The 24,564-nt window shown below is 35.0% G+C and overlaps 1 protein-coding gene and 1 long non-coding RNA gene across 6 annotated transcripts in view; one reads left to right on the top strand and one right to left on the bottom strand.

Moving 5' to 3' along the window:
* LOC123536065 (uncharacterized) overlaps positions 1–24,564 on the top strand; it is a 69,587-nt gene that overhangs the window by 22,788 nt on the left and 22,235 nt on the right. For 4 of the 5 annotated variants that reach the window (XM_045318862.2, XM_045318858.2, XM_045318861.2 and 1 more), the window contains exons 4-10: positions 9,507–9,623; positions 11,018–11,254; positions 12,732–12,830; positions 14,355–14,450; positions 17,184–17,282; positions 17,586–17,648; positions 20,964–21,056. In XM_045318862.2, coding sequence (XP_045174797.1) covers positions 9,507–9,623; positions 11,018–11,254; positions 12,732–12,830; positions 14,355–14,450; positions 17,184–17,282; positions 17,586–17,648; positions 20,964–21,056 — 804 coding nt within the window. Of the gene's footprint in view, positions 1–9,506; positions 9,624–11,017; positions 11,255–12,731; positions 12,831–14,354; positions 14,451–17,183; positions 17,283–17,585; positions 17,649–18,466; positions 18,557–20,963; positions 21,057–24,564 lie in introns of all 5 variants that reach the window. The other variant, XM_045318860.2, reaches the window with a different exon arrangement.
* LOC123536067 (uncharacterized) lies at positions 14,902–16,454 on the bottom strand. Its single transcript, XR_006683262.2, has 3 exons — positions 16,269–16,454; positions 15,501–15,688; positions 14,902–15,237 (listed from the first exon to the last, which is right to left on the bottom strand). It is a non-coding gene; the product is annotated as an uncharacterized LOC123536067 (long non-coding RNA).

Genomic DNA, 24,564 nt, shown 5'->3' with positions numbered 1-24,564 from the left:
ATTTAAATGCAAAGCTTTTTTTTTTTTTTTTTTTTTTTTTTTTTTTTAGGGGGATAATGTTTTTATTACATAAGACATATAAATAATTACAGACAAGCTCTATGGCTTTTCAATGACTACACTAACATTTTAACAAGGAACTACATTGTACTCATCATTCATATAACATATATGTAACTATACAGATTCAATACCTCCTTCTTTATGGTGCAGAATAGAGCAAATGAGAAAACAGACAAAATAAATTGCAACAAAAAATATAAATATTGTATACAGTGCAAACAAGAAAGAATGCTACAGATTTTCACATTACTTTAAAAGGTTGATAATTTTTTTGATAACTATTTAATTTATTGGTTTATATATTCATCGTACAATATTCAGTACTATTTAGTTTCAAAATTACCATTCAAATGTTGTTAACATAAAAAGTGTCTTACAATTGCCCATCTGTCAAATTCTAAATCAGTCATATTTGAAGCTTGATACCGGTATATCTCCCATGAGAACTTGAGGCTATTTCTTAAACCAGCAATGCTAGGCATAACCTGGTTCCGTTTACATAAGTATATATACTTTTTTGTTTCTAAAAAAAGAATATCTAACATGTAGTCTTTTCTCCCAGATCCCAACAAAACAGTCAACTTATTTATTTCACCATTTGGGTCAAAATGATCAAGTTCATTTGTTCTATATTGTATGACTGGCTTAACCTTTGAACATTCCCAAAAGAGATGGATCAAAGTTTCCTCCTGGCTCTGACAAAAAGTGCACAAGTTATTATTCTTAATTTTCATTTTAAACAGTAGGGAGTTTGTTGCTAAAATTCTATGTATTATTCTCGTTTGTAACCACTGTATGTATGTATCTTGTGTACACTTAAAAACATAACTATACATTAGGTTCCAATTTATACTATTTTCACTTAAGCAGTCCCACTTAGTTGGACTTGTTGGTATATCTTCATTTTTGGCAAGAGTTTTATATAAAAATTTATTTATATCTGTCTTTAAAAGAATGGGATGCATATAACAACTAATATTTGGAATTAAGAGTTGTTTGTTTTTTTCTAATGGTATTTTTATTTTTTTAATATAACTAGTAACAGCATTTCTTAAGCCAAAATAATGGAGGAAATTAAGCGGCCTTCCAGTTACTTCTTGTAAATGGTTATGGTCTAGAAACTTTCCATTATCATCAATTATGTCATTTACAAATCTCATCCCTTTTGAATACAATGAAGATATGTAGATATGCTTTCTATTTATACAAAAGTTGTTATTATAAAAAAGTGGCATATTAAGTAACTGTGCTGTATTAACAATAGGCAGCTTATCTATATAAGAAATATAAGCCTTCAGTACATCTATCCAGAAGGTATTTTTAATTTTTAGCTCGACTATTCATAGAATAGTGAGCTATTGCACTCGCCCATGCGTCGGCGTCCGCGTCCGCGTCCCGATTTTGGTTAAGGTTTTGTATGTAAGCTGGTATCTCAGTAACCACTTGTGGGAATGCATTGAAACTTCACACACTTATTCACTGTGACAAACTGACTTACATGGCACAGGTTCCATAACTCTATTTTGCTTTTTTACAAAATTATGCCCCTTTTTCGACTTAGAAATTTTTGGTTAAGGTTTTGTATGTAAGCTGGTAACTCAGTAACCACTTGTGGGAATGGATTGAAACTTCACACACTTATTCACTGTGATGAACTGATCTACATTGCACAGGTTCAATAACTCTATTTTGCTTTTTTACAAAATTATGCCCCTTTTTCGACTTAGAAATTTTTGGTTAAGGTTTTGTATGTAAGCTGGTATCTCAGTACTTACTAATGGGAATGGATTGAAACTTCACATACTTGTTCACTATCATGATCTGACATGCACTAAGCAAGTCCCATAACTCTACTCTCTTTTTTTTTCAAAATTATGTCCCTTTTTCGACTTAGCAGTTTTTGGTTAAATTTTTGTATGTAATCTGATATCTCAGTATCCACTAATTAGAATGGATTGAAACTTCACACACTTGTTCACTGTCATGATCTAACATGCACTGTGAAGGTCCCATAACTCTACTTGGCATTTTTACAAAATTATGCCCCTTTGACTTAGCAGTTTTTTGTTAAGTTTTTGTATGTAAGCTGGTATCTCAGTATCCACAAATTGGAAAGGATTGAAACTTCACACACTTGTTCACTGTCATGATATGACATGCAGTACAGAGGTTCAATACCTCTACTTTGCATTTTACAAAATTATGCCCCTTTTTCAACTTTTGTATTCATTCAATTGACAAGGCTGTTGAATAGTCGAGCGTTGCTGTCCTCCGACAGCTCTTGTTTTAATAGTAATTTGGGCATATATTTTGCCACAATTAAAAAGTTTCTCCATATCAAATATTGATCTTACCAAATTATAACATTTACTCTTGCTGTTACAAACATAATTTCTTAGCCATTTAATTTTTAGACTATATATGTAACTTGGAATATCGATCATTTTTAGTCCGCCTTCAGTGTAGTCTTTGATAAACACTGTATTCTTTATTTTATTTTTACCATTCCAGACAAATTCATTTAGCATATCAGTAAGATTCTTGATAAAATTCACAGCAGGAGTTGGCAGACTTATAAACAGATTTGTCAACAAAGGAAGTAACTTTGCCTTGACAACTGTTATTCTACCTATTGGTGTTAATTTACGTCTTTTCCAGTATGTAATACTTTTTTTCAGTTTCCTTAATTTAAACGCAAAGCTTACTTTTTCCGTTTAAGCAAAAGGATTCTTGTTTAAATCTTAGCGTTAATATAACAATGCTGATATATGGGCAAGTCGATGGTATCAATGACGCCATTTTGACCACACCGCGTGTGCGTTGCCTTATAGTATGGTGTATGTGAACAACATCATTTATGTCAGGTAGAATTTAGCGGAGATGAGCTTGTGACTATTAACCTAACTCTTACCAAAATTTTATTCCACGTAAAATTATTTTAAAAAATGAGTAGTTTCTGTTTTATTTCCAATTTAGTCAAGTCTTCTAAAGGATATTTGTAAATACTAAAGACTCATATAATGGTATGTGTTATAACACATTCAAATTTGAATAATAAGCTTCGAGGTTTTAGATTGTAAACGTGATTTAACTTCCATAATGACATTCAATGGCGCACCTGTGGACTGATTTTAGCGGTATTCAAATTTATATTCATCCTATGATCCTATGTCTGATTTGACGTGAGACGAGAACAAGCTTAAGGCAAAAGTATGTTTTAACACTTAGCAATTTTAGACCTCTTATAGTTTATACTTATAATTGGTAGACAAAATACGGTCTCATACTGCAAACTATAGTTACACTGGACCTTCATGTTGTAGGGGTAGTGAATCTAGGTGGTTGATATACACGGTGAATGGTTGCATCAGCTGTGTAAAAAATTACTGCGTTCAACAACCCCATGAATTCACAGTTTGGTAAAAACTGTGCAAGGATTGTATAATTTACAGCTAGTCAAATACGACATATTTATCAATTAGTGTCTCACACTTGGGATTTGGTAATAACTATGTGATTGTTTCCAAAACACATTGAAGTGGGGGCATTAATAGGGGGTTGAATAGTTCCTAGTGAAATGCCAGCCAGCTAACCTAAAAAGACGCTGATTCTTTAGTAGTTTTATAAACATGGAAACCTCATTCTAGCATTGATAAAAAATGTAAACAGCCATTCTACATGAAATTGTATAAAAATGGAAAAATTAAGATCTGTTTACTGTGGACTTCTGGAAGCACATTTTTAACCAAATAACTGACCTTATTGCTTTACCTCTGTCGAGTTTTGTAGCTTTTTTCTTATATTGTACTAAATGTCCCACAAAGTATTCAATATGCTTCAGTAATGTTTGCCTGAGGATGGAAATAAAATATTTTCTTTCGTTAGCTTTTACAACAACAACAACGAGAACAACAACAAATTTACAAAGTGTGAGAAAATCAGAAAATCGTAAGTGAAAAGGCCCATTAAGGACTTTGTAATCCGATTGTTATGTAAATATATGTAAATTTCACAAATCGAAGATGAAATTTAAAACATTGTCAACTTATCTCACATTTAGAGTTGCTACAAACTATCTATATTCAAAATAGCAAACACTTTTACCATTGATTTATGGAAAGTGTTTTATTTTCCATACCTAAAGGCAGGAAATGTTAAGATAAACTGTTACTGTTCAATAAGCTATAATTGTGTATTTCAGCAATGTAAGTATTCCCACATTATGGTTACTTTAAACTTATATTTTGTTGTTGTTATTGCGACAGCCAAAAACATCAGTATGTATGAACCATGCACTGTTCTAGCAACTTTTCTCTGATGTATGTTATCAACGAAAATCAAGGTTTAAAAGGAAAACAGTTTTAACCCTTATTAATATTAAATGCTTGACATTGAACTATTTTTTAAATTATTGCCATGATTATTATCGGTGTGAAGTGAGCAGTTAGCAGTTGCAGCAGTTCTAGCAGTTAACTGCTAGAACTGCTGGCAGTTACAGCAGTTTATAGCTACCGGTATTACCAGTTGTAAGTTATGGTCCATAAAAGGGAAATTAATCAGAAAGAATTCCTCGGAATTGCTTCCCCTTATAATTATCTTTCATTAAAACAAAAGTAGGGAATTCCAAATAGAAAAGTGTAATTGAAAAGATTTTGATAGTTTCGCACTAAATTTATATATAAGACGTATATAGATTTTACATGCATTTATGTTCAAGTAGTTATTTATCATTATAATTGAACAAAGGAGATGTAAAAATAATGAACATAATGTATGACAAGAAACCAAATGAGTGGGGGTGCGTCAAAGTCTGGGCAGAACGTAAAATGGCGAGTTTCGGTGTCGGGGTCCAGTCCCGCAACAGTAGGAGAAACTGGGGTGCCACCGGGTGGGCGTTGTAGAGAGGGTGGACGCCCGGGTGGTGACCATCCTGGTTAAGGTCTGGTTTCCGAGCAAGGGTGGACTTTAGTGTTTGGCCGGGGACGCTCGAAAACGCCATTTTGCCTCCAGCAGTTGATTGCCTGGGCGTAACTGTAGAAGACACTGGGGTGCCACCAGGTGGGCATTGTAGAGGGGGTCCGTGCATGCGGACCCAACATAGCGGCCATCCTGGTTAAGGTCTGGTATTTTCGTGAGCGTGCGTCAAAGTCTGGGCAGAACGTAAAATGGCGAGTTTCGGTGTCGGGGTCCAGTCCCGCAACAGTAGGAGAAACTGGGGTGCCACCGGGTGGGCTTTGTAGAGAGGGTGGACGCCCGACACGCCCGGGTGGTGGCCATCCTGGTTAAGGTCTGGTTTCCGAGCAAGGGTGGACTTTAGTGTTTGGCCGGGGACGCTCTCCTCTTTTGACTTGCTTATTTCTAATGTTTTAGGGATAATCGTCATCTAGTTTTGACTGAAGACACCATGTTTTCACTTCCAAGGACAGGTTTTTATTATTATAGAAAGCTGTATCGGTATCTCTTTGCGTATCTCTCACTAAATAGCATTAGCCTAGTAGGTTCATATATTACCCCCCCCCCCCCCACACACACACACACAAAATAATAATACAAAATAAAATGAGTCCAGGTAAATACAATGGTGACAGATGCGCTTTTCATCACCAAAGTATAATTTACGTTAGATTTTGTAGAAGTAATGATTTTGTACTGCGTTTCACATGGTCTCCCGTTTTATCTATTTATTTCACCCTAACTGTGATGAAGATTCACACTTTTTCTGTCCACTTCCTGGAAAAAAAGTAAGATTAAGGTGTTGTCGCGACCCTAGAAGAGCTTGAACCTACAACCTCGGGATCGAAAGGAAACACCTTGACAATGACCCCGTTTCAAGTTTTTTAATCAATCACTAGCCAAAATTAACTCCATATGTGATCTCCAGTCGGGACTATCTTTTAATGCCGGACGAAAGACAAAACCACATTGGAACTGCAACCACTGAAATTGGAACCTTGACACATTAGTTCCGCGCACGCGTTACTAGGGTAAAAAAGACAACATTGTTCCGACAAGATAAGTTACGTACTATAACAATGTAATATCATAACAGTTACATTAATGTAACTACAATTTAAACATATTGAGGTCTAGAAGTCTTATTCTGTATAAAGGTATTAGACACTATAATTATAGTACCAAAGACATGATGTTGGCGTTGTATGCTGAATTGACAGAAATGGTTGATGTCGCAACAATTTGAAACTGTAACATTTTTTCAACATGAACCAACATGTTTCTGAAAAAAAAGGCTTTTTAATGCTGTATAGTAACAGAACACTAAATATGTGCACATTTTGTAATTAGGTATCTGGCATACTGACATTCCTTGGTGAAGCAATACATGATAGCTTGATTCTAATATGAAAATTACATTTAACAGGTACGAATAAAGAGTGCTGTTATACATACATTTGATCTTCTATTTCATATATGAAAGGCTTGTTACACTTAAAATATCTTAGCACGAGAAGTTGAATTAGCTCTCTTAATTTCTACTTTTCGCGCTTGATTCTAGGTCGAAAAGTTGACGTTTGCACGACAATTGTCGGGTCAAAAACTTCAAGATTTTGACTTTTCGCGGTAAATTTTTAGCACGAAAAATAAGCTTAATTAATGTTCATACGCTTAACTAGAGAGCTTGAATATATAAAAATTATATTAATATTGTAATGGACTTATTTCTAGTCAAGTTTGCTAGAATATCGTTAATCAAGTTGGTAAAATATAGTTAACTCGCGGGGATCACTCACTATCTACACTTCTAGCATGTAACAGTGAAACAGGCCTTTTTCTCATCATTTTGGGAATGCCACCAAAACAGGTACATTTGGGAAATACTGCTGTAATTTGTCTTGACAAAATATACTTTATTTCTTTTTGAATAACATTTTAAATGTGTGATGTTATATTGGTAACTGTTACTAAATTTAATGAGTAACAGTTTACAAAGTAGAAATACTATTGATAAAAAGAAAAAAAACTTAGGCAGTAACAATGGTTTGGGAATTTTAAGTTCAGAATTGTGAAAAGAAAAAAACCATACTTTTTGGCATTGGGATTGCCTCCTTTTACGGGTGGTAGCTTTATAAGGAAAGATTTCAGGGTATCTAAACTTACTAACACTTAGAAGTATTGCTCGCATTCATATAAATGTTTGATTTTAATTGAATCGATATTTAATGTCTGAAGTTATGAAGAAATATTTAAACCTGTCCAATTCACGAATACTAGGGGATCACTTCTGCCAATAGTAGATCACCTAGTTTACCATATTTTCTATCCATTTAAAAAAAAAAAATTCTGACAAAACATGACTGTTGTATTCGAAGTAAACATTTCAAGGCAGAAAATTATTAGAATCAGTATGTTTACATTTCAAACAGGAGATACTAGGTAAAAGAATATAACGCTAGTTTTCACAGTTATATTTCTAAGCATAATTAGCACCAACTATATTTAAAACTAAAATCAAAATACTGATGCATAGAACCTTATTTATTTATCTAAATTTGCCAGTTCAAACCATTACAACATCAAATCAAGCATTGATTTATATTTTTAAGCAGAATAAACAACCTTTTGATTATCCCTAAAATGGGTGATCCTCTTGGTTGAATGGCCACCTCTGCTTGATGGCACTTTTTTCATCAAAGTCAATAAAAAATTCAAAATCACATTATTCCTATGAAAGTGTGTGTTTCACTCCTAAAAATGGTACCAAATTTGTGTGGTTTTATCTAAGAAACTGTGAGGTATGCTAAAAAATATTCTACTTTGAAGAATTCAAGAGTGCTAAAATCCAAGTCAGGAAACATGGTTGCAAGAGTTATCTACTCACGGACTCAAACTCATTAGATTAGATCCATCTTCTTTTGTCTAAGTCTTAAGAATTGCTATGTAGATAAGTCTACATAACTGGATACTTAAATATTGTATACTCTCCTATGTTCAAGAGAGATTCACATTTTATTTTCAAATGATCCGCTATTGGCGAGTTGACTGTATGTGTAGATCTATCTTATGCCATAAAGAATGCCTTTTTTAAACTACATTTTTATGTCTTCACATAAAAAGCCAGTGTCTCACTAGTTATTTAGTTTCATGAGTATAACGATAAATGTGGCGACGTTAGCTTTTAGATTAACCAACAATGAGTTTTAGTTCAGTTCCACCTTTTAATCCGATTTATAAACAATCATTTGCAAAACACCTTTTAAACTGTTACAGAAAAACGCACAACCTTTCCAACTTTATCCTTTTATTTTCGCATATGTCTACCTCCTAACAATTCTTTCGGAACTCCTTTTTGAATAGAAATGATACAATCTTATATAGGATATTTTCCCGCCAAGAGTAACAAAATTCGTGAAAAGTGGGAACATTACTATAGCACAAAAATCACATGACAAGTGCAACATTTACAATGAACGGAGCTTATTTACATCTTTAACATACAATACATTTATATATCAAAACAATACACATGAACGGAGCTAAAATGAGTCAAAATAAATATACTAAAGGCTTTCAAATCGCTTCTTAGCGACAATAAATGACATCTTGCTTAACCTTGACCCTGCTATATTTCTAAAATGGACTCGTCCATCATTCAATTTGGGCAGTACCACTTATTATTCAAAGGGGTGTTCACTGAAAATTTACTGACTGAAAAGCGAACAGTGCAGACCATGATCAGCCTGTATGTGCAGGCTGATCTTGGTCTGCACTGGTCGCAAAGGCAGAACCAATTGCCACCAGCAGGCTAAAGGTTAAAGATGTCTGGAATTATTCTGAGCTATCTTACTATAATGTAGAAGGATATCCTCATAGCTTATCATAAACACCTGTGCTGCATGTTGAAGTTTTAACATTTAAAAAACATTTACTAAATTTCAGACAGATTTTTGAAACTGGCAATTTTTTGGTTTAAAATTAAATACAAACTGCAGCTATTCATGACAACTTAGCTGTTTCAGCCAGGATAAAGTCATTTATTCCTTTTGTCGGTTACAATAATGGAACAAGCCATTATGTAGCTGAAAACTTGTTAGAAGCAACTGACACAAATTAAATTTCGCTCATCGTCTTCTTGACTAGGAACTGTATCCAAGACTGGTCTACATTTTCTACACAATAGAACTGCTTTTTACAAATTTTTCTTCTTTCTTGTATATCAGTACTTCGAAATAAGTCAAATAGTTTCAGAGAATGAAAATCAGTAGTTCTTATATAGACTGAAAGTGCTTTTTTGTAAATTCTGAAGCTCTTACATAACGTGTAGGCAAGATCAATAAAACAGAAGTTAGTATTCAAATGGCTTAATTAAGATACACAGATATGCAGTTTATCAGGAACACTGCACATGTACATATATTTCTGCTCATCATTATCATAGTAAATAGTTCATTCAAATGTTCTGCATGCATAATTTGATTATATTTTAGTTTGTACAATATTCAGAACAGCCAACTGACCCAGTGAACTATGCAATAGGCCATGGGAAAGAGAAGGTTGCTATTTACTTAATAGAAAAAGGTTTTCCTATGGACCATGTTTACTGGGTAAGTGTAGGGTTTTTATTACAGAAGTTCAATTTGTTTATTTAGCTTCTGTATTTTAAGAATAATGAGGTACCAGCTGTTAGCAGGATCACTGTCTATACAGTTGCATTGATGATTCACAAAATATATTCCCATAGACTTACAGGCACTTCCAAAACTATCCTAGGGGCCTCTGTGGCCAAATGGTTAAGGTCACTGACTTCTACACTTGCTCCTCACCGATGTTGGTTCAAGCCTCACTCAGGCCGTAGAATTCTTCATGTGAGGAAGCAATCCAGCAGGCTTACGGAAGGTTGGTGGTTATGGCCAGGAGCCCACCCGCAGTGAAATAATGCCATGAGGGGCACCTGGGGTCTTCCTCCTCCATGTCAAGCTGGACAGGAAAGTCGCCATATGACCTATCATTGTGTAGGTGTGATGTTAAACCAAACAAAAAACAAAAAAAAACCTATCTCACTTGTAGAGAATTGTAACTTTTATTAGTCCCATACTGGTGGAACACCGGAGGGGACTATAGGAATGCCATCTGTCTGTCAGTCCGCAAATCTGGATCCTGCGATAGCTAGAAAAGTATTCAAGCTAGGTTCATAAAACTTGGTATATATGTATAGAGGGAAATAAGTAGATTATGCACGTATATGACTTATGCTTGTAGGTCAAAAGTGAAGGTCAAGAAAAAATTGTTTCTGATCCGTAACTTTTATATGCATTGATGGATTATCTTAGTGCTACACACAAATGTTCCCGATGATGAGACAATATGTCAACGCATGACCTATGCTTGTTGGTTAAAGGTCAATGTCACTGTTCAAGGTCAAGTAAAAATTTCTTTTTGCGCCATTACTTTTAATTGCTTTGAAGGATTTTTTTAGTACTACACAGAAATGTTCCCCATGATTAGACTATGTGTTGCACACATGACCCATGGTTGTTGGTCAAGGTCACTATTGAAGGTCAAGTAAAAATTTGTTTCTGCTCAATACTTTTAATTGCATTGAAAGATTTTTGTAGTACTACACAGAAATATTCCCCATGATTAGACTATATGTCGAGCACATGACCCATGGTTGTCGGTCAAAGGTCAAGGTCACTATTGAAGGTCAAGTAAAATTGTTTTTTCACAGGTAGGGGACTTCTGTATTGCCACTGCAATACTTGGTTACTTGTTTCTCAAATGTGTACATAATGCCTAAACACTAAAACTTTGTGGTACCGAAATATCACACAGCTGAATTATAACCTATAAAATTATGACCAGATGCACAGGATAAGTAAAATGATTGGGTTTTGTTACTTTCTAATTTCTTGAAAAAATAGTATATTCTTATAGTCATCCTTCATGCATCAAAGGTGTTAAGAAAGTGTACAGTTACTTTATATTGCGGATGTTGCAGGAGGAGGGAGCTGTATGTGATGAATGGTGTCGTAAAGACCATGGCCCTGACAAGTGTCCTCGGCAGTATGACTGTGTTAAGAATGCAGAGAATCGAGGAATGGAGGTACTCAAACTAAGAATTGATGCTATCAGGGAAGGAAGAAGTAAACCAGGAGAGGGGATATCAGAACCAGTAGTTGACAAATATATGCCACACACACCACCTCCAAAACAAACCAGACCTATCTATGATAAGGTATGCCTAGATAAACTTTTCTTAGATTTGTTGGATAAAGAAAGTAATCTGTTATTCTCTGTATTTAAGTTTAGGTTGAATTTAGCCGTTTTCCTCCATATTTACAAAACAAATTTATGTACAAAATTTGTGCTACATGACTGACACAGTATATAGTGTTCTTTTACAGATGGAGTATTTTTATACAATTCAATGAATTGTCTGGTTTTTAGCTCACCTGAGCACGAAGTGCCCAAGGTGAGCTTTTGTGATTGCGCTGTGTCCGTCGTTGTCAACAATTTGACTGTTAACACTCTAGAGGTCACAATTTTGGCCCAGTATGAATGAAACTTTTGTCAGAATGTTACCCTCAATAAAATCTTGGACGAGTTCGATATTGGGTCATCTAGGGTCAAAAACTAGGTCACCAGGTCAGATCAAAGGAAAAGCTTGTTAACACTTTAGAGGTCACAATTTTGGCCCAATCTTAACAAAACTTGGTCAGAATGTTACCCTTAATAAAATCTTGGACAAGTTTGATATTGGGTCATTATGGGTCAAAACCTAGGTCACCAGATCAAATCAAAGGAAAAGCTTGTTAACACTCTAGAGGTCATAATTTTTGCGCAATCTTAATGAAACTTGGTCAGAATGTTACCCTTAGTAAAATCTTGAACGAATTTGATATTGGGTCATCTGGGGTCAAAAACTAGGTCACCAGGTCAAATCAAATGAGAAGCTTGTTAACACTGTAGAGGCCACATTTATGACTGTATCTTCATGAAACTTGGTCAGAATGTTAATCTTGATGATCTCAAGGTCCAGTTAGAATTTTGATTATGTAGGGTAAAAAACTAGGTCACCGGGTCAAATCAAAGGAAAAGCTAGTTGATACTGTAGAGGCTACATTTATGACATTTATGACCATATCTTAATGAAACTTGGTCAGAATGTTAATCTTGATGATCTATAGGTCAAGTTTAAATCTGGGTCAGTTGGGTCAAAAATTAGGTCACTAGGTCAGATCAAAGGAAAAGCTTGTTAACACTCTAGAGGCCACATTTATGACTGTATCTTCATGAAACTTGGTCAGAATGTTAATCTTGATGATCTTTAGGTCAAGTTCTAATCTGGGTCATGTGGGGTCAAAAACTAGGTCACTGGGTCAAATCAAAGGAAAAGCTAGTTAACACTTTAGAGGCCACATTTATGATCATATCTTAATAAAACTTGGTCAGAATGTTATCTTGATGATCTTTAGGTCAATAGGTCAGGTGAGCGATACAGGGCCTTCATGGCCAGCTTGTTTACTCTACAAACAAATGAAAGCTATTTTTCCATTTTGAAAACTTTGACATAAACCTTGAGGCCTGTCCTATACAATGAAAGAAGTAAAATTCAGTGCTTTAAAAATGTTTCTTGTATGGAGTATCATTTTGAAGTGAAATTCCAAACAGTAAGTATAAACCAAATCAACTATTTATTCACTTTCAAACAGGATGATCATAACAGATTTGTACCAGAGAAGAAAGAAAAATCACATGCAGATGAGGCCTTAGAACTAGTTGAAAAATATGGAGCAAAATATTTAACAAAGGTATTTCTTTCAAAACTAGATTATTGTTTCATGCTAAAATCTGCGAAATTCATGCATAAAAAGTCATTTGCATGCAAGTTTTAAAAGTCTGCGGGTACAATTCACACGTAAAACATCTGACAGTTTAACACATTGTTCATCCATAATGAAGCGAAAATCAAGCTGCCCGATTTTGGGATCCCCTCTCGCTAATTACCACAATAATTTGCAAGGTGCCAGAACAGCATAATTTAAGCTCTGCCTACTTCAGGTACTTGTGAAATTTTCGTGAGAACTGTGAAAGCGAATCAAATTATTCGTAAAACTAGACGCAATTGTATTCTACATTATTTTCCAGAATTTTGAACTGAAACAATACTCATTGCATGGGAAATGATGTAACTAAGAAAATGAATGGTCAGATCAATGGTTTTTATCCATAAACAAGAAAATTATAGCCATCTCAGGGGTGTGGAAATCCCAATATTTTTCACTTGTCCGGACAATTCAGACATAAACGTCCACTTACCCGCAGTCAAAATTCACTTGTCCAGATTTTCAAAATTAAAACCTGCATTAAACTGCCAATATTTTTTTATTTCGGGCGAGTGTTTTTATGATCTACAGGTAGAAACAAAAAGCAAACATAATACAGTGTATTACTGTAATTGTGGCATAAAAAAGCTATCAACACTTTTGCCTGTATACATGGCTGAAGTCACATCCGCAAGGCTGGGGAACCTTCAACAGATTCAGTGTAACAAAAATGCCATGCTGAAACATGCGAAGCCGGATGAATTCAGAAAATCAAGACTCTTGAAATGATCTGACTCGTTTTGAATCGTACTCTCGATCTCTCTCAGTTTTTGATTCTTGTTTTTACCTGGCTATTGACTTCAGAGAGTTCTGTTTTTGTTCTAACTAAGTTCTTGCACCTGTGAACATTGTATCTTCAGTTTATTCTTGTTGCTAGATCATACTTCAATCTAACCCTGAAACAAACAAAATTGATATAACATCAATGTGGACACTGTATAATTGAGCCGTGCCATGAGAAAACCAACATAGTGGGTTTGCGACCAGCATGGATCCAGACCAGCCTGCGCATCCGTGCAGTCTGGTCAGGCTCCATGCTGTTCGCTTTTAAAGCCTATTGGAATTGGAGAAACTATTAGCGAACAGCATGGATCCTGACCAGACTGCGCGGATGCGCAGGCTGGTCTGGATCCATGCTGGTCGCATACCCACTATGTTGGTTTTCCCGTGGCACGGCTCAAAATTATAAGTTGAAAAGTTTGCAACGTGGAAATATTCACAAATTTAGCAAATTCAAAAAAATTTATGAAAATATCAGCCAGCCTAAATTTCCACATTCACCAAGACATGTCATTACAGTCAAGTAATGATAAACAGATTTGGCTTTTGCACTTCAGTTTTTGGGGATACGCGAATATCTAGATCGCAAAAGTTCTGAAATCAGCAGTAAACAAATTTTTTGACACGCTTCCATTGTCCATGTGGTTATCATTTTTATTTATATTTCAGAAACAAGGGACACTGTTACACAAGTATATTGACAAGCCACGTGTGTATATGTATGTTTTTGCTAATCATGGAGTACGTGTCAATGTGCAGAACACAGTAAGTTAAAGACAAAATATTATATAACAATAAGAATGAATATCTTACAAAAGACAAATATTTTATTGATATTAAATTATATTAAAGGTGAATATTTTATTAACCACTAATTAATTAAACAGTTCATAATTAGTTGAGATATTTATCAGTATGACTTCAACACATTTTTCAGACAATTGAGTGTGATTTCTGTTCTGTTGGTGGCATTCAAGGAATTTTCAGATATGAAAATAGCTATAGTTGATTAGTTTGTGAAAGTTTCTGATTTCGTGGAAGACACACACAGGCCCTTCCCCAGAAATTTTTTAAGGCGCTGGGGTAAAGTTTGCGTGGCGGGATAAGGGGTGGGTGCGGGAGGGGTATCCCCTCCCGTGTTCATTTTTTTTTAAAAATCGAACCCAAATGGTGCTTTTTTAAGTATGCCATATGCAAAACAAAACACAACAACATGTATTTCATTACTTCTACATTTTTACATAATCATATAACCATCAATATATCATATACACTACACAGATGTCCACTTCTTTTATATGTATTTTCGAACAATACCTATGTCCTTCCACTTCTTTTGTACTAACACTAACAACACATAGGCATTTTTGTTTTCATATACCGGTAAGTGTCTGTCTTGGCTCTGTGCCATTCCTTTACTGCACCACTGAAATTAAAGTCATTCAATTTTTGTCCCTGCATGGACACCATGAGTAAGGCATTAAGCACTTTCATGCTCACTGGTGAATGGTGGGTGGTCTTCACATTCAACTGCTGAAACCTCTCTCACAATCTGAAAGTACAAAAAAAAAGTATTTGTTATTTTCCCAGAGCAAGGATAACCAAGGATGGATTTATATTGTAAAATTTCCTAAGATTTGACATTTATCTTGTGTTCTTCTGCACAATGAATTGCAACAGTATTTCTGTTAAATATTTGTGGGTGTCAACAACACCATTGCAGCTTTTTTACACACAGAAGCAGGTTCTGTATTTTAAGTTTAACTATGTATTTTACTGCAAGCAGCAAGTTTCAGAAAGAACATGTATACACACCAGCTGTGGAGGTTGGTAGAAGCAGTCCCACTATAGCGACTTTGCTCAGGTTTGGGTGAGACTCGGACAGATTACCAACAATCCACTCCATGGTGCTCAAAGTGTTCATCTGTGGTAAGGGTGGCTTTCGCCTGTGCCCATTCAATAACCCCCCGGTCTTCTTCAAGGGAGAAGAGTGATGAAAGAGCCTGAAATGAAACATAAGTTTCAATGACATGTTTCAATGACTTGACAAAATGAATCATAACTTTTTTGTTGTTGATAAGTTTCTTGTTTTTTTTTCTTCTAAAATTCTTTGGACCATACATGATGCTGTAAATATAGTAAGTAAATAAATAAATCAATGGTAATATTGACTTCCTTGAAATACAGCAGAAGAGAATTCATTCATCCCTTTTATCGACTAGCCCGGTTCTTTACATGAGAAAGTAGGCAGTTGCTTATTTGGAACTGGTCTTTCCCAGGAACGATGGTTAGCCTTAGGTAACCTGCCCTAAATTTTGTTATTCCACTGAAACTTGTATCATTTGGTCTTTTCATGTTTACTTCGAGAGATACAAAAGCAAAGAGAAACAAAAAATATCATAGTAGATAAAATTTAATATTTAGAAATTAATAGCATCTTAAACAATGGTAATTAAACATCATCAAAAAAGTTTGCTTCAGTTCATCCGGAACAATGATTTCAAACTTCAGTCAAAGAATCACTGGTCATTTTGATACAGTTGCCTTTCTCTGCTAATTAATACTCGATAACAATTAACTTACCCATGCAGCCGTCACCAACTGTTATCCCATTTCGTTGCATAGACTAATTATAATCTTTAACTAATTATAATCCAATCACTCCTGCTCCAATTAACCGCAAACTTGTGAAAACACAGACTTTCATCAACACGTGTCGTCTTTAAACCCTTATCAGTACACGGTAAACAGCTAGCTACACTGTGTATTCATAAACTTCACCGATCGATATTTACCTGAGGTATCTCACAGGGATGAAATCGCTTACTGATTTAAGATGCTGCGCTAATAATTGAGGCACCGCGCAGGATAATTAAGCGCTGCGGTAAGCTGTATTTCGTGTTTAAGCGCCGCGGTAGCGCAGCGCCTTATGCGGCTGGGGAAGGGCCTGACACAACAAAAGACCATGTGTACATACTGCTTTAATATTCAGAAATGTATCACCAATGTGCATTCTGAACATAGTGCTTAAAAGGTAACAGAGTTTACGCAGTGGTCCAGTGGTAACACTGTTTGACTACGAAACCAGGGGTAGTGAGTTCGAGCCCTTGCTCCTCCAATTAAATATTACTAAAATTGGGATGAGAGTCCCATGTATGGGTGCTTTACACCTGGCACGCTAAAGAACAAGGGAAGCTTCTGGAATTGGAGCGTCTTCTGTATCTTGCACAATCCTCCTACTAACATTACTAACAGTCTTCTGGAGGAATCGCACATATGGGTTACCGGTAACAAAGCACTTTATAAACATGATATGAATATATACTGTTAAATCTTTGTTATTTCAGGTGTCACTTGTTTTTATGTATTTCAAGTTTGCAATAATCCATGAAATTGTCAAAATATGTATTTGTGAAATTTTTTTTCTCTATTAAGCGGAATTCAATGTGTTTATGAAATCAATATGATATGGTTTCTGAGTTAATTATTGTATTATAGGATGGTGATACAGCATTACATCTGGCAGTAAGAAAGGGTAGAGCAGATGTTGTAGAGGCTCTTGTACAGTGTAGCGCAGATCTTTCTCTCAGAAACAGCGTATGTGGATTTTTTACCCAGAAACTTCCAATCTTTAATAGTAAAAAGAAGTTCTAACTTTTTCTGCCTGGTAACATACATCAAAAACTCATACAAGTTCCTCTGCAATGACAGATATACAGGAAATATCAACTGTCCATTTGTGCTCATGAAAAGAGTTCCACCATTTTAGATATTTACGGTACTTGTTCTGACTTGCTGTTTTTCCTTTGCAAGCAGATTTAATGTATGAATTATGCAATATACAAGTATTAAAAATGTAAAACAGCAGTTCTTTTATATCTGTAACAATTTGTTCTTCAGATGGGTCAGACTCCAGTGGACGAGGCAGAAGGAGCTATCAAAGCTTTCTTGAGGATTTTTGAGGTATTTTTTATAATGCATTCTGCAGTTCAAGATTCAACATTTTTTCTTTTAAAAAATATTAATGAACTATAATTATGATAATTAAAAATATTCAGAGAATAATTAGAACAGCTGTGACACCTGAGGTCATTATCATCATCCACGTTCAAAGAAACATCAGCATGGTGGTCAATATTTCATTTCATAGTGCAAGATTTTAAAGTTACTGTTTTGCAAATAATTTCACAAATTTCTATCAAACTTTGAATTAGAATTGAATTTCATGTAAATAAAGATGCTTTTGTATGACTTAAAACTATACATAAATGTTCCAAAAAATGTGAGCCATATTTCTGTTTTATGAATAACAAATTTTTAATTTATCATAAAAATCTACAACAATGCCAGCATTCAGAATTAAAATCTGAAATTGAATAAAAGCAATGATGCATATAGAGACTGGCCTCCAAACAAGCTCTATAACCACGAAATGTGGTCTATGTTGACTTATGGATAAGAAATAAAATTCCGAATTTCAGTAAGATTATTATATTACTGTATAATATGGATAATGTACGCATGTCAAAAAGTATGCAAATTGGCAATTATGGCCGATTTATAAGTGAAAGTGTTTGCGAATAGCCAAAACTAAGTTTGTTTATTTTTACTTGACTATAAAGTGTCCTGATGAACATTGAAATTTACGCTGGCTGATATTTTTGTGACTTTCTTAAATTCAGGAAATTCGCAAACATTTCCATTTATACACTTATACATTGCTTATATTGTCGGATGTTGTAGAATTATAAATATTGTGTATTTTTTCTCCCTCAATGTAGCCAGGACTGGTGCTTGCTGTCACTAAATCTGAATCTCACTTGCTTCAAAAATACAAAAATTATTGGTGTAATGTAAACACAATTTGTAAGGTACTAGTTTCAATGTTGATGTTTGCTAGATCCCCTGGTCTTCCTGTGTGTTTCTGCTAGTCTCTGATCTGCTGACAAGTTTATTTTTCTTGTAATCTTAACACGTAGCATGATAGGGTTGTCATTGATTTGAAATTCGTAATAGCCTTTCTGCTGTTAAAACTTCACTGTGTTTTTTTTTTTGGTTGGTTTCATAATAAAACAGATTGCTCAACCATTGAACCATATAAATTAGCAATATGGCAATTTTCCACTTAAAATTTCTAAAGAATTTTTTAGGAAAAAGAATTCAAAATACTCACTGTAGCATCAAGTTCTATTTGATAATCTTAGACAAATGTTATACATGTAATCGCACAGACATTTGTGACTGGTTAAGATTTTGTACTTTAAGTGTCTACATAGGATTTTTGTTAAATATTTCAGTAAGTGTATGGCAAAAAAAATCAAGGAAACTAAAATTTTACTGAGATTTAGACCAACATGTTCATAAATCATCAGCACACCTAAGTATGTGGTCTGTGTCCATTTAGAAAGTTATGTCTCCCACACCACTGTGTGGTGGTAGACATATTGATTTACTCCTGTCTGTCTGTCCGTCTGTCACAAATCTTGTCCGCACTCCAAGTCGAACATTTCTCATCCGATCTTCACCAGACTTAAACAAAATGTGTTTGCCAATAAGTCCTCAGCCAAGTTCAATAAGTAGCCAAATCGGCCAAGGCACTTTGGAATTATGGCCCTTGAAACATTATTTTTTGATAATCAAAGCACTGAAAGTCTGATTGGGTTGTATCAAAGCACTGAAAGTCTGATTGGGTTGTTTTTGATAATCAAAGCACTGACAGTCTGATTTGGAATTAAGAGTGTATAGGGAGTAGGGTTTACGCTCGAACATTTCTCATCCAATCTTATACTACTATTCAGATGATTAGGCAGTTGTGGGAGACATGCGCTTTTCTCAAAAGCAGCTCTAGTTTATCATATAATTTTAGCAAATGTTTCTTAAAAGGTTTATAGATATACTGTGCAAGCATGTATACATACATTTATTGAAATCTCAATCGTTGATGTCTAGATTTTGTTTACTTTAAAATTTTGCCCTTGTCAGAATATGTTTTGTTAAGAGTGGTTCATATGCATGACAGCCTTATCTGTTATCTGAGATAACATGTTAACATTTGATCATTTGATTTCTTTCCCTAAAACTTACCTTTGAGGAAGTTTATAACTTAAGCTCAGCTAAAATTATGTTTCATTAATGGCCTTCTACAGAGTGTTTCAGGAAATAATCTTCTTATCAATCCATTCGCTAGTCAAAGTGTTCTTATAATGCTTCTGCAAACTTACCCTTCCGATAGAAGAGGGTATATATTTTTTGCTCATGTTGACAGGTTGGTCTATCTGTCATTAAGTAAACAATTTGGTTTCCAGTCAGTAACAAGAGTGCTTTGACATACTGTAAGTCAAACTTCATTTGAGGATTGTTTGTGGACATTTGATGACACATATCATTTTCAGGAACAATAGGTAGGTTAAGGTCAAGATTAAAGTGACCTTGAGACTGAAAATGGTTTCTAGTCAATAACTGGAGAATGCTTGAGCATACAAAGGTCAAACTTCATGATATTGCCTGTGGTCATTACCTTGTGTCTAATGTTTTGGGTATCGGCAAGTCAGAGAAAGTTTTGACCTAGAACAATCAATCTTCATAGAATGATTGCCTGTAGACTTAAGATGAGCTGTATTGGTTTTTTGGATCTCTAGGTCAAAGGTCAAGGTCACTGACCTTTTGACTGAAATAGTTTTTAATTAATTGCTTAAGAATGTTTTGGCATATGGCCATCAAGTGTAAGAGTATATATGTCCATGGTCAGTAGATGACCTCAATAGATTTAAGTATCAGGACATGAAAGGTCAAGGTCACAGTGACCTTGAGACTAAAAATGCTTTAAGATCTTTAGCAGACCTTCATATCATGATTGTTTATGATTATTAGATGTCTCTTATTAGCATTTTTGGGACATTAAGTCTGAGTTAAAAGTCAAGGTCACAGCTTATTTTAAGACTGAAAATGATGCACTCTCTTACCAAAGACAGGCTACCATGGATGGGAAAGGGTATAGATGTTTTATAAACAGCTCTTCTTTATTAATGTCTTGAGTTATTTGTAAGCATCGTTTGCAATGAATGTGCATGGAGAAGTTTACCATGAAAAAGAATCCTGGCTTAAGTTATATCTTAAGAAATTCCTATCTATCACTTTCTTTTCTCCTCCATATTTTGATTTTCTACTAAAAGTTGATTAGTTCATAACAATCCCGTTCATAATTTTTCTTTATCATAGATATTTACAGCACTTGTTGCTATGATAGCTAGTGGTTAGACAATGTGTGTATTATTTTAGCCAGGTGTGATATCTGCTGTACGAAGATCAAGCTTCAACCAATTGTTACGCCAATATAAACGAAGCTGGTGTAATGTTCTTACAAAAGTAAAGGTACGCTATATATGGTTTCATGTATTCAAATGAGGCACACTGTGTCAGATTTCATGTTATAAACTGTAGCGTCACTGTGCCTGTTCAAATTGTTGTCACAGTATATAGAGTTGGAGTTGTATTCACCAGGGCTTCGGAAATTTGCCGGTTTGTCAGTTTTGGACTGATTTTTGGCTTTTCAGACCGATTCGTGAAATGAAAAAACGAAAAAAATCGGTCCCGTAAAAATGGAGAAAAGTATAAATTTCGATCTGATATCTCAGTACACGACCACCTGTCAAGCAGGAAATTGTTGGTCGCACCTTGAGATAATCGATAAATGTGTCAATCGGTCTGATTGTCACTTTGATAATCGGTCCATAATTAGCACGTGACGCAATCAGTGCTCGCGCGGCACATCCTTTAATGTTTGCAGACAGCCGACTGCAATGTATTAAACATTTTTGACTGGTTTCCAATTGTTTCTGACTGGATCCAAATCATTTTGACGGGGATCCACTTTATTTATTTAGAATCCGACGGATAGCTTATTTCAAAAGGCTATGTTTGATCACAGGTAAAAAACAAATGGTCACTGCATTTAATCAACGAGCTATACTTGTACATTATAGGTCTTTGATTTAATGAGACATCACACGGAAAACCGATAAAAATAATTTCTATAATTACTTGATTAGAAAAAATTACATGATTCATTTTTTGGGGCTCCAGTTAAAACAAGTGCAGAAAATCGTCTTTGCAACCCGACCGTACAAAAAAAGAAAAAGAAAAAAATGGACTGGCAAACACGAATGATAAAGAAAACCGGGGTGGCGCTGTTTATCAAATCGGTCTTTTAAAAAACGTTTCAAAATGAAATTTTGTTTACATCAGAAGAGAACATATAACTTTATAAAATGTAGTTGCTTACTGAAGTACAACGCGTAAGTGAAATGAAATATCCGTGGCCAACCCACGTGATCTTTTGGTGCATGCGGAAATTCGATCTCAGCGTTCACATAACGGACACATTCGGTCCGCGGCAGAGTATTCTTAAAATACTGAGGCTGTTTAGCAGAGAATATATGTCGTGTAATTCACTTTGACGCATTGTATTTTATAGAATTCCATCAAAGAATGAGGAAACATCACAAAGTAACTGCCGTATATACGGTACCGAAGTCACGTGCGTTGGCTTTTAGACTAGTTACGTGCCTCGGCAATTTTATCCTTGCAAGTATTTTCTCGGAAAAACATCGAAATTTCAACAAAGTAACGATCACTCATAACACTGAATAACTGTCTTCATTTTATGGTAACTAGCGGTGACCGGTAACTCATATTTAATGAATGACATGCTTATTTCTTTACTCTGTCACGGTTTACAAAATGCGTAATATTGAGAATGCGGTGGGTGGGGTAGTGCCGATATCAGGATTTTCGTTTCGGACCGATTGAGTTATCAAAATTTCCGGAGCCCTGGTATTCACTATATATAAAACATATAGGGATTGTTATATATGATATTTGTTGTCAAATGTAATGTCACTTTTCATAACAGCATATAGCATACATTAGAAAAATAGCACAAAACCCAGTAAAAACAACATGTACTAACATGCATGCCTGAATCAGAAAGGATCTTAGAACTACTGATGTTTTACTTTGTTGTTGAAATAATTCATTGATAACTCATTTTTAATAGCTGGAAAGCTAGTAAGTTGTGAGAACTATAGAAAAATGTTGAGTTTTCAGTTAAATTGTTTTTTAGCTCACCTGACACATAGTGACAGGGTGAGCTTTTGTGATCGCCCTTTGTCCGTCGTCCGTTCACAATTTCGTGTCTGCACGATAGTGGTTTCATTTATGATTTTATTTCAACCAAACTTGCACACAACTTGTATCACCGTAAGATCTTGGTTCCTTTCTTGAACTGGCCAGATCCCATTATGGGCTCCAGAGTTATGGCTCCTGAAAGGGCCAAAATTAGCTATTTTGACCTTGTCTGCACAATAGCAGCTTCATTTATGATTTGATTTTAACCAAACTTGCATAAAACTTGTGTCACCATAAGATCTCGGTTCCTTTCTTGAACAGACCAGATCCCTTAATGGGTTCCAGAGTTATTGCCCCTGAAAGGGCCAAAATTAGCTATTTTGACCTTGTCTGCACAATAGCAGCTTCATTTATGATTTGATTTTAACCAAACTTGCACACAACTTGTATCACCAAAAGATCTTGGTTCGTTGTTTGAACTGGCCAGATTCCTTTATGGGTTCCAGAGTTATGGCCCCTGATAGGGCCAGAATTAGCTATTTTGACCTTGTCTGCACAATAGCAGCTTCATTTATGATTTGAATTTAATCAAACTTGCACAAAACTTGTTTCACCATAAGTTCTCGGTTCTTTGTTTGAACCGGCCAGATCCCATCATGGGTTCCAGAGTTATGGCCCCTGAAAAGGCCAAAATTAGCTATTTTGAACTTGTTTGCACAATAGCAGCTTCATTTATGATTTGATTTTAACCAGACTTACACAAAACTTGTATCACCACAAGATCTTGGTTCATTGTTTGAACTGGCCAGATTCCAGCATGGGTTCCAGAGTTATGGCCCTTTAAAGGTCCAAAATTTGCTATTTTGGCTTTTGCAGCCATATAGAAACTTCATTTATGGTTTGATTTGATACAAACTTCCAAAATATCTTCAACAACAATAAATCTTGGATTCCATGACGAATCTGTCAGATCCAGTCTTAGGTTCCAGAGTTATTTTATATCTGATTACCTCCCCTGATTGTAATTAAAATGGATTTATATCAGTAAGTACTTATAGGACTTACTTGAAATTTCATTATTATCATTAGTTGGACTGAGACAATCAGGGTAGATAACTATGGACTGATTCTGTGTCAAATTACCTCCCTTTTTTCAAATTAAAATGGGTATATCTCCATAACTAATGAAGATACCAAGACCACTTTTCTGTGGTACAACATGGATGGTACCTCCAACTTTTAGGTGTATTTTGACATATCTGTTCCTTGTAAGAATTTTGTTATCTTTTTGGTTAAATTTCTTCCCTTTGTTGTTTGACCTTCTTGTCCTTAAGTGCAATGATAACAGGTGAGCGATATAGGGCCATCATGGCCCTCTTGTTTAATGTTACCATGTACATGAAATTTTCATTTCTTTTCCTTCTTGCTTTCAATTTTCTACTAGCCCCCAGTGTGTACTTTAATTGCATGCATTTTTGTTTGTGTGTGTGTATTAAAGAATATATTTCAGTGTCTGCCTGTGTCAAATGGAACAGTGGGAATATTGTATGAGGGAGATTTTGATCTCATTCAGTGTTTTACATGGTGTATAATAAACAAAGATTACAAAATTGTAATGACTTCATAAAGTAATACCTGCTGTGAAGCGGCACATAATACTTTCTTTGTACATTTGCATTAGTATGTGGTAATGAAAAGTGTTATTTGTTTGTAAGAGCAATATATTAAATTAATTTGTGTGTTTGTCTGGAGC

This window comes from Mercenaria mercenaria, chromosome 17 (assembly GCF_021730395.1).
Source record: "Mercenaria mercenaria strain notata chromosome 17, MADL_Memer_1, whole genome shotgun sequence".
Taxonomy (NCBI): Eukaryota; Metazoa; Mollusca; class Bivalvia; order Venerida; family Veneridae; genus Mercenaria; species Mercenaria mercenaria.
Note: the sequence above shows the minus strand (reverse complement) of the source record. Positions and strands in the feature narration are given on the sequence as shown.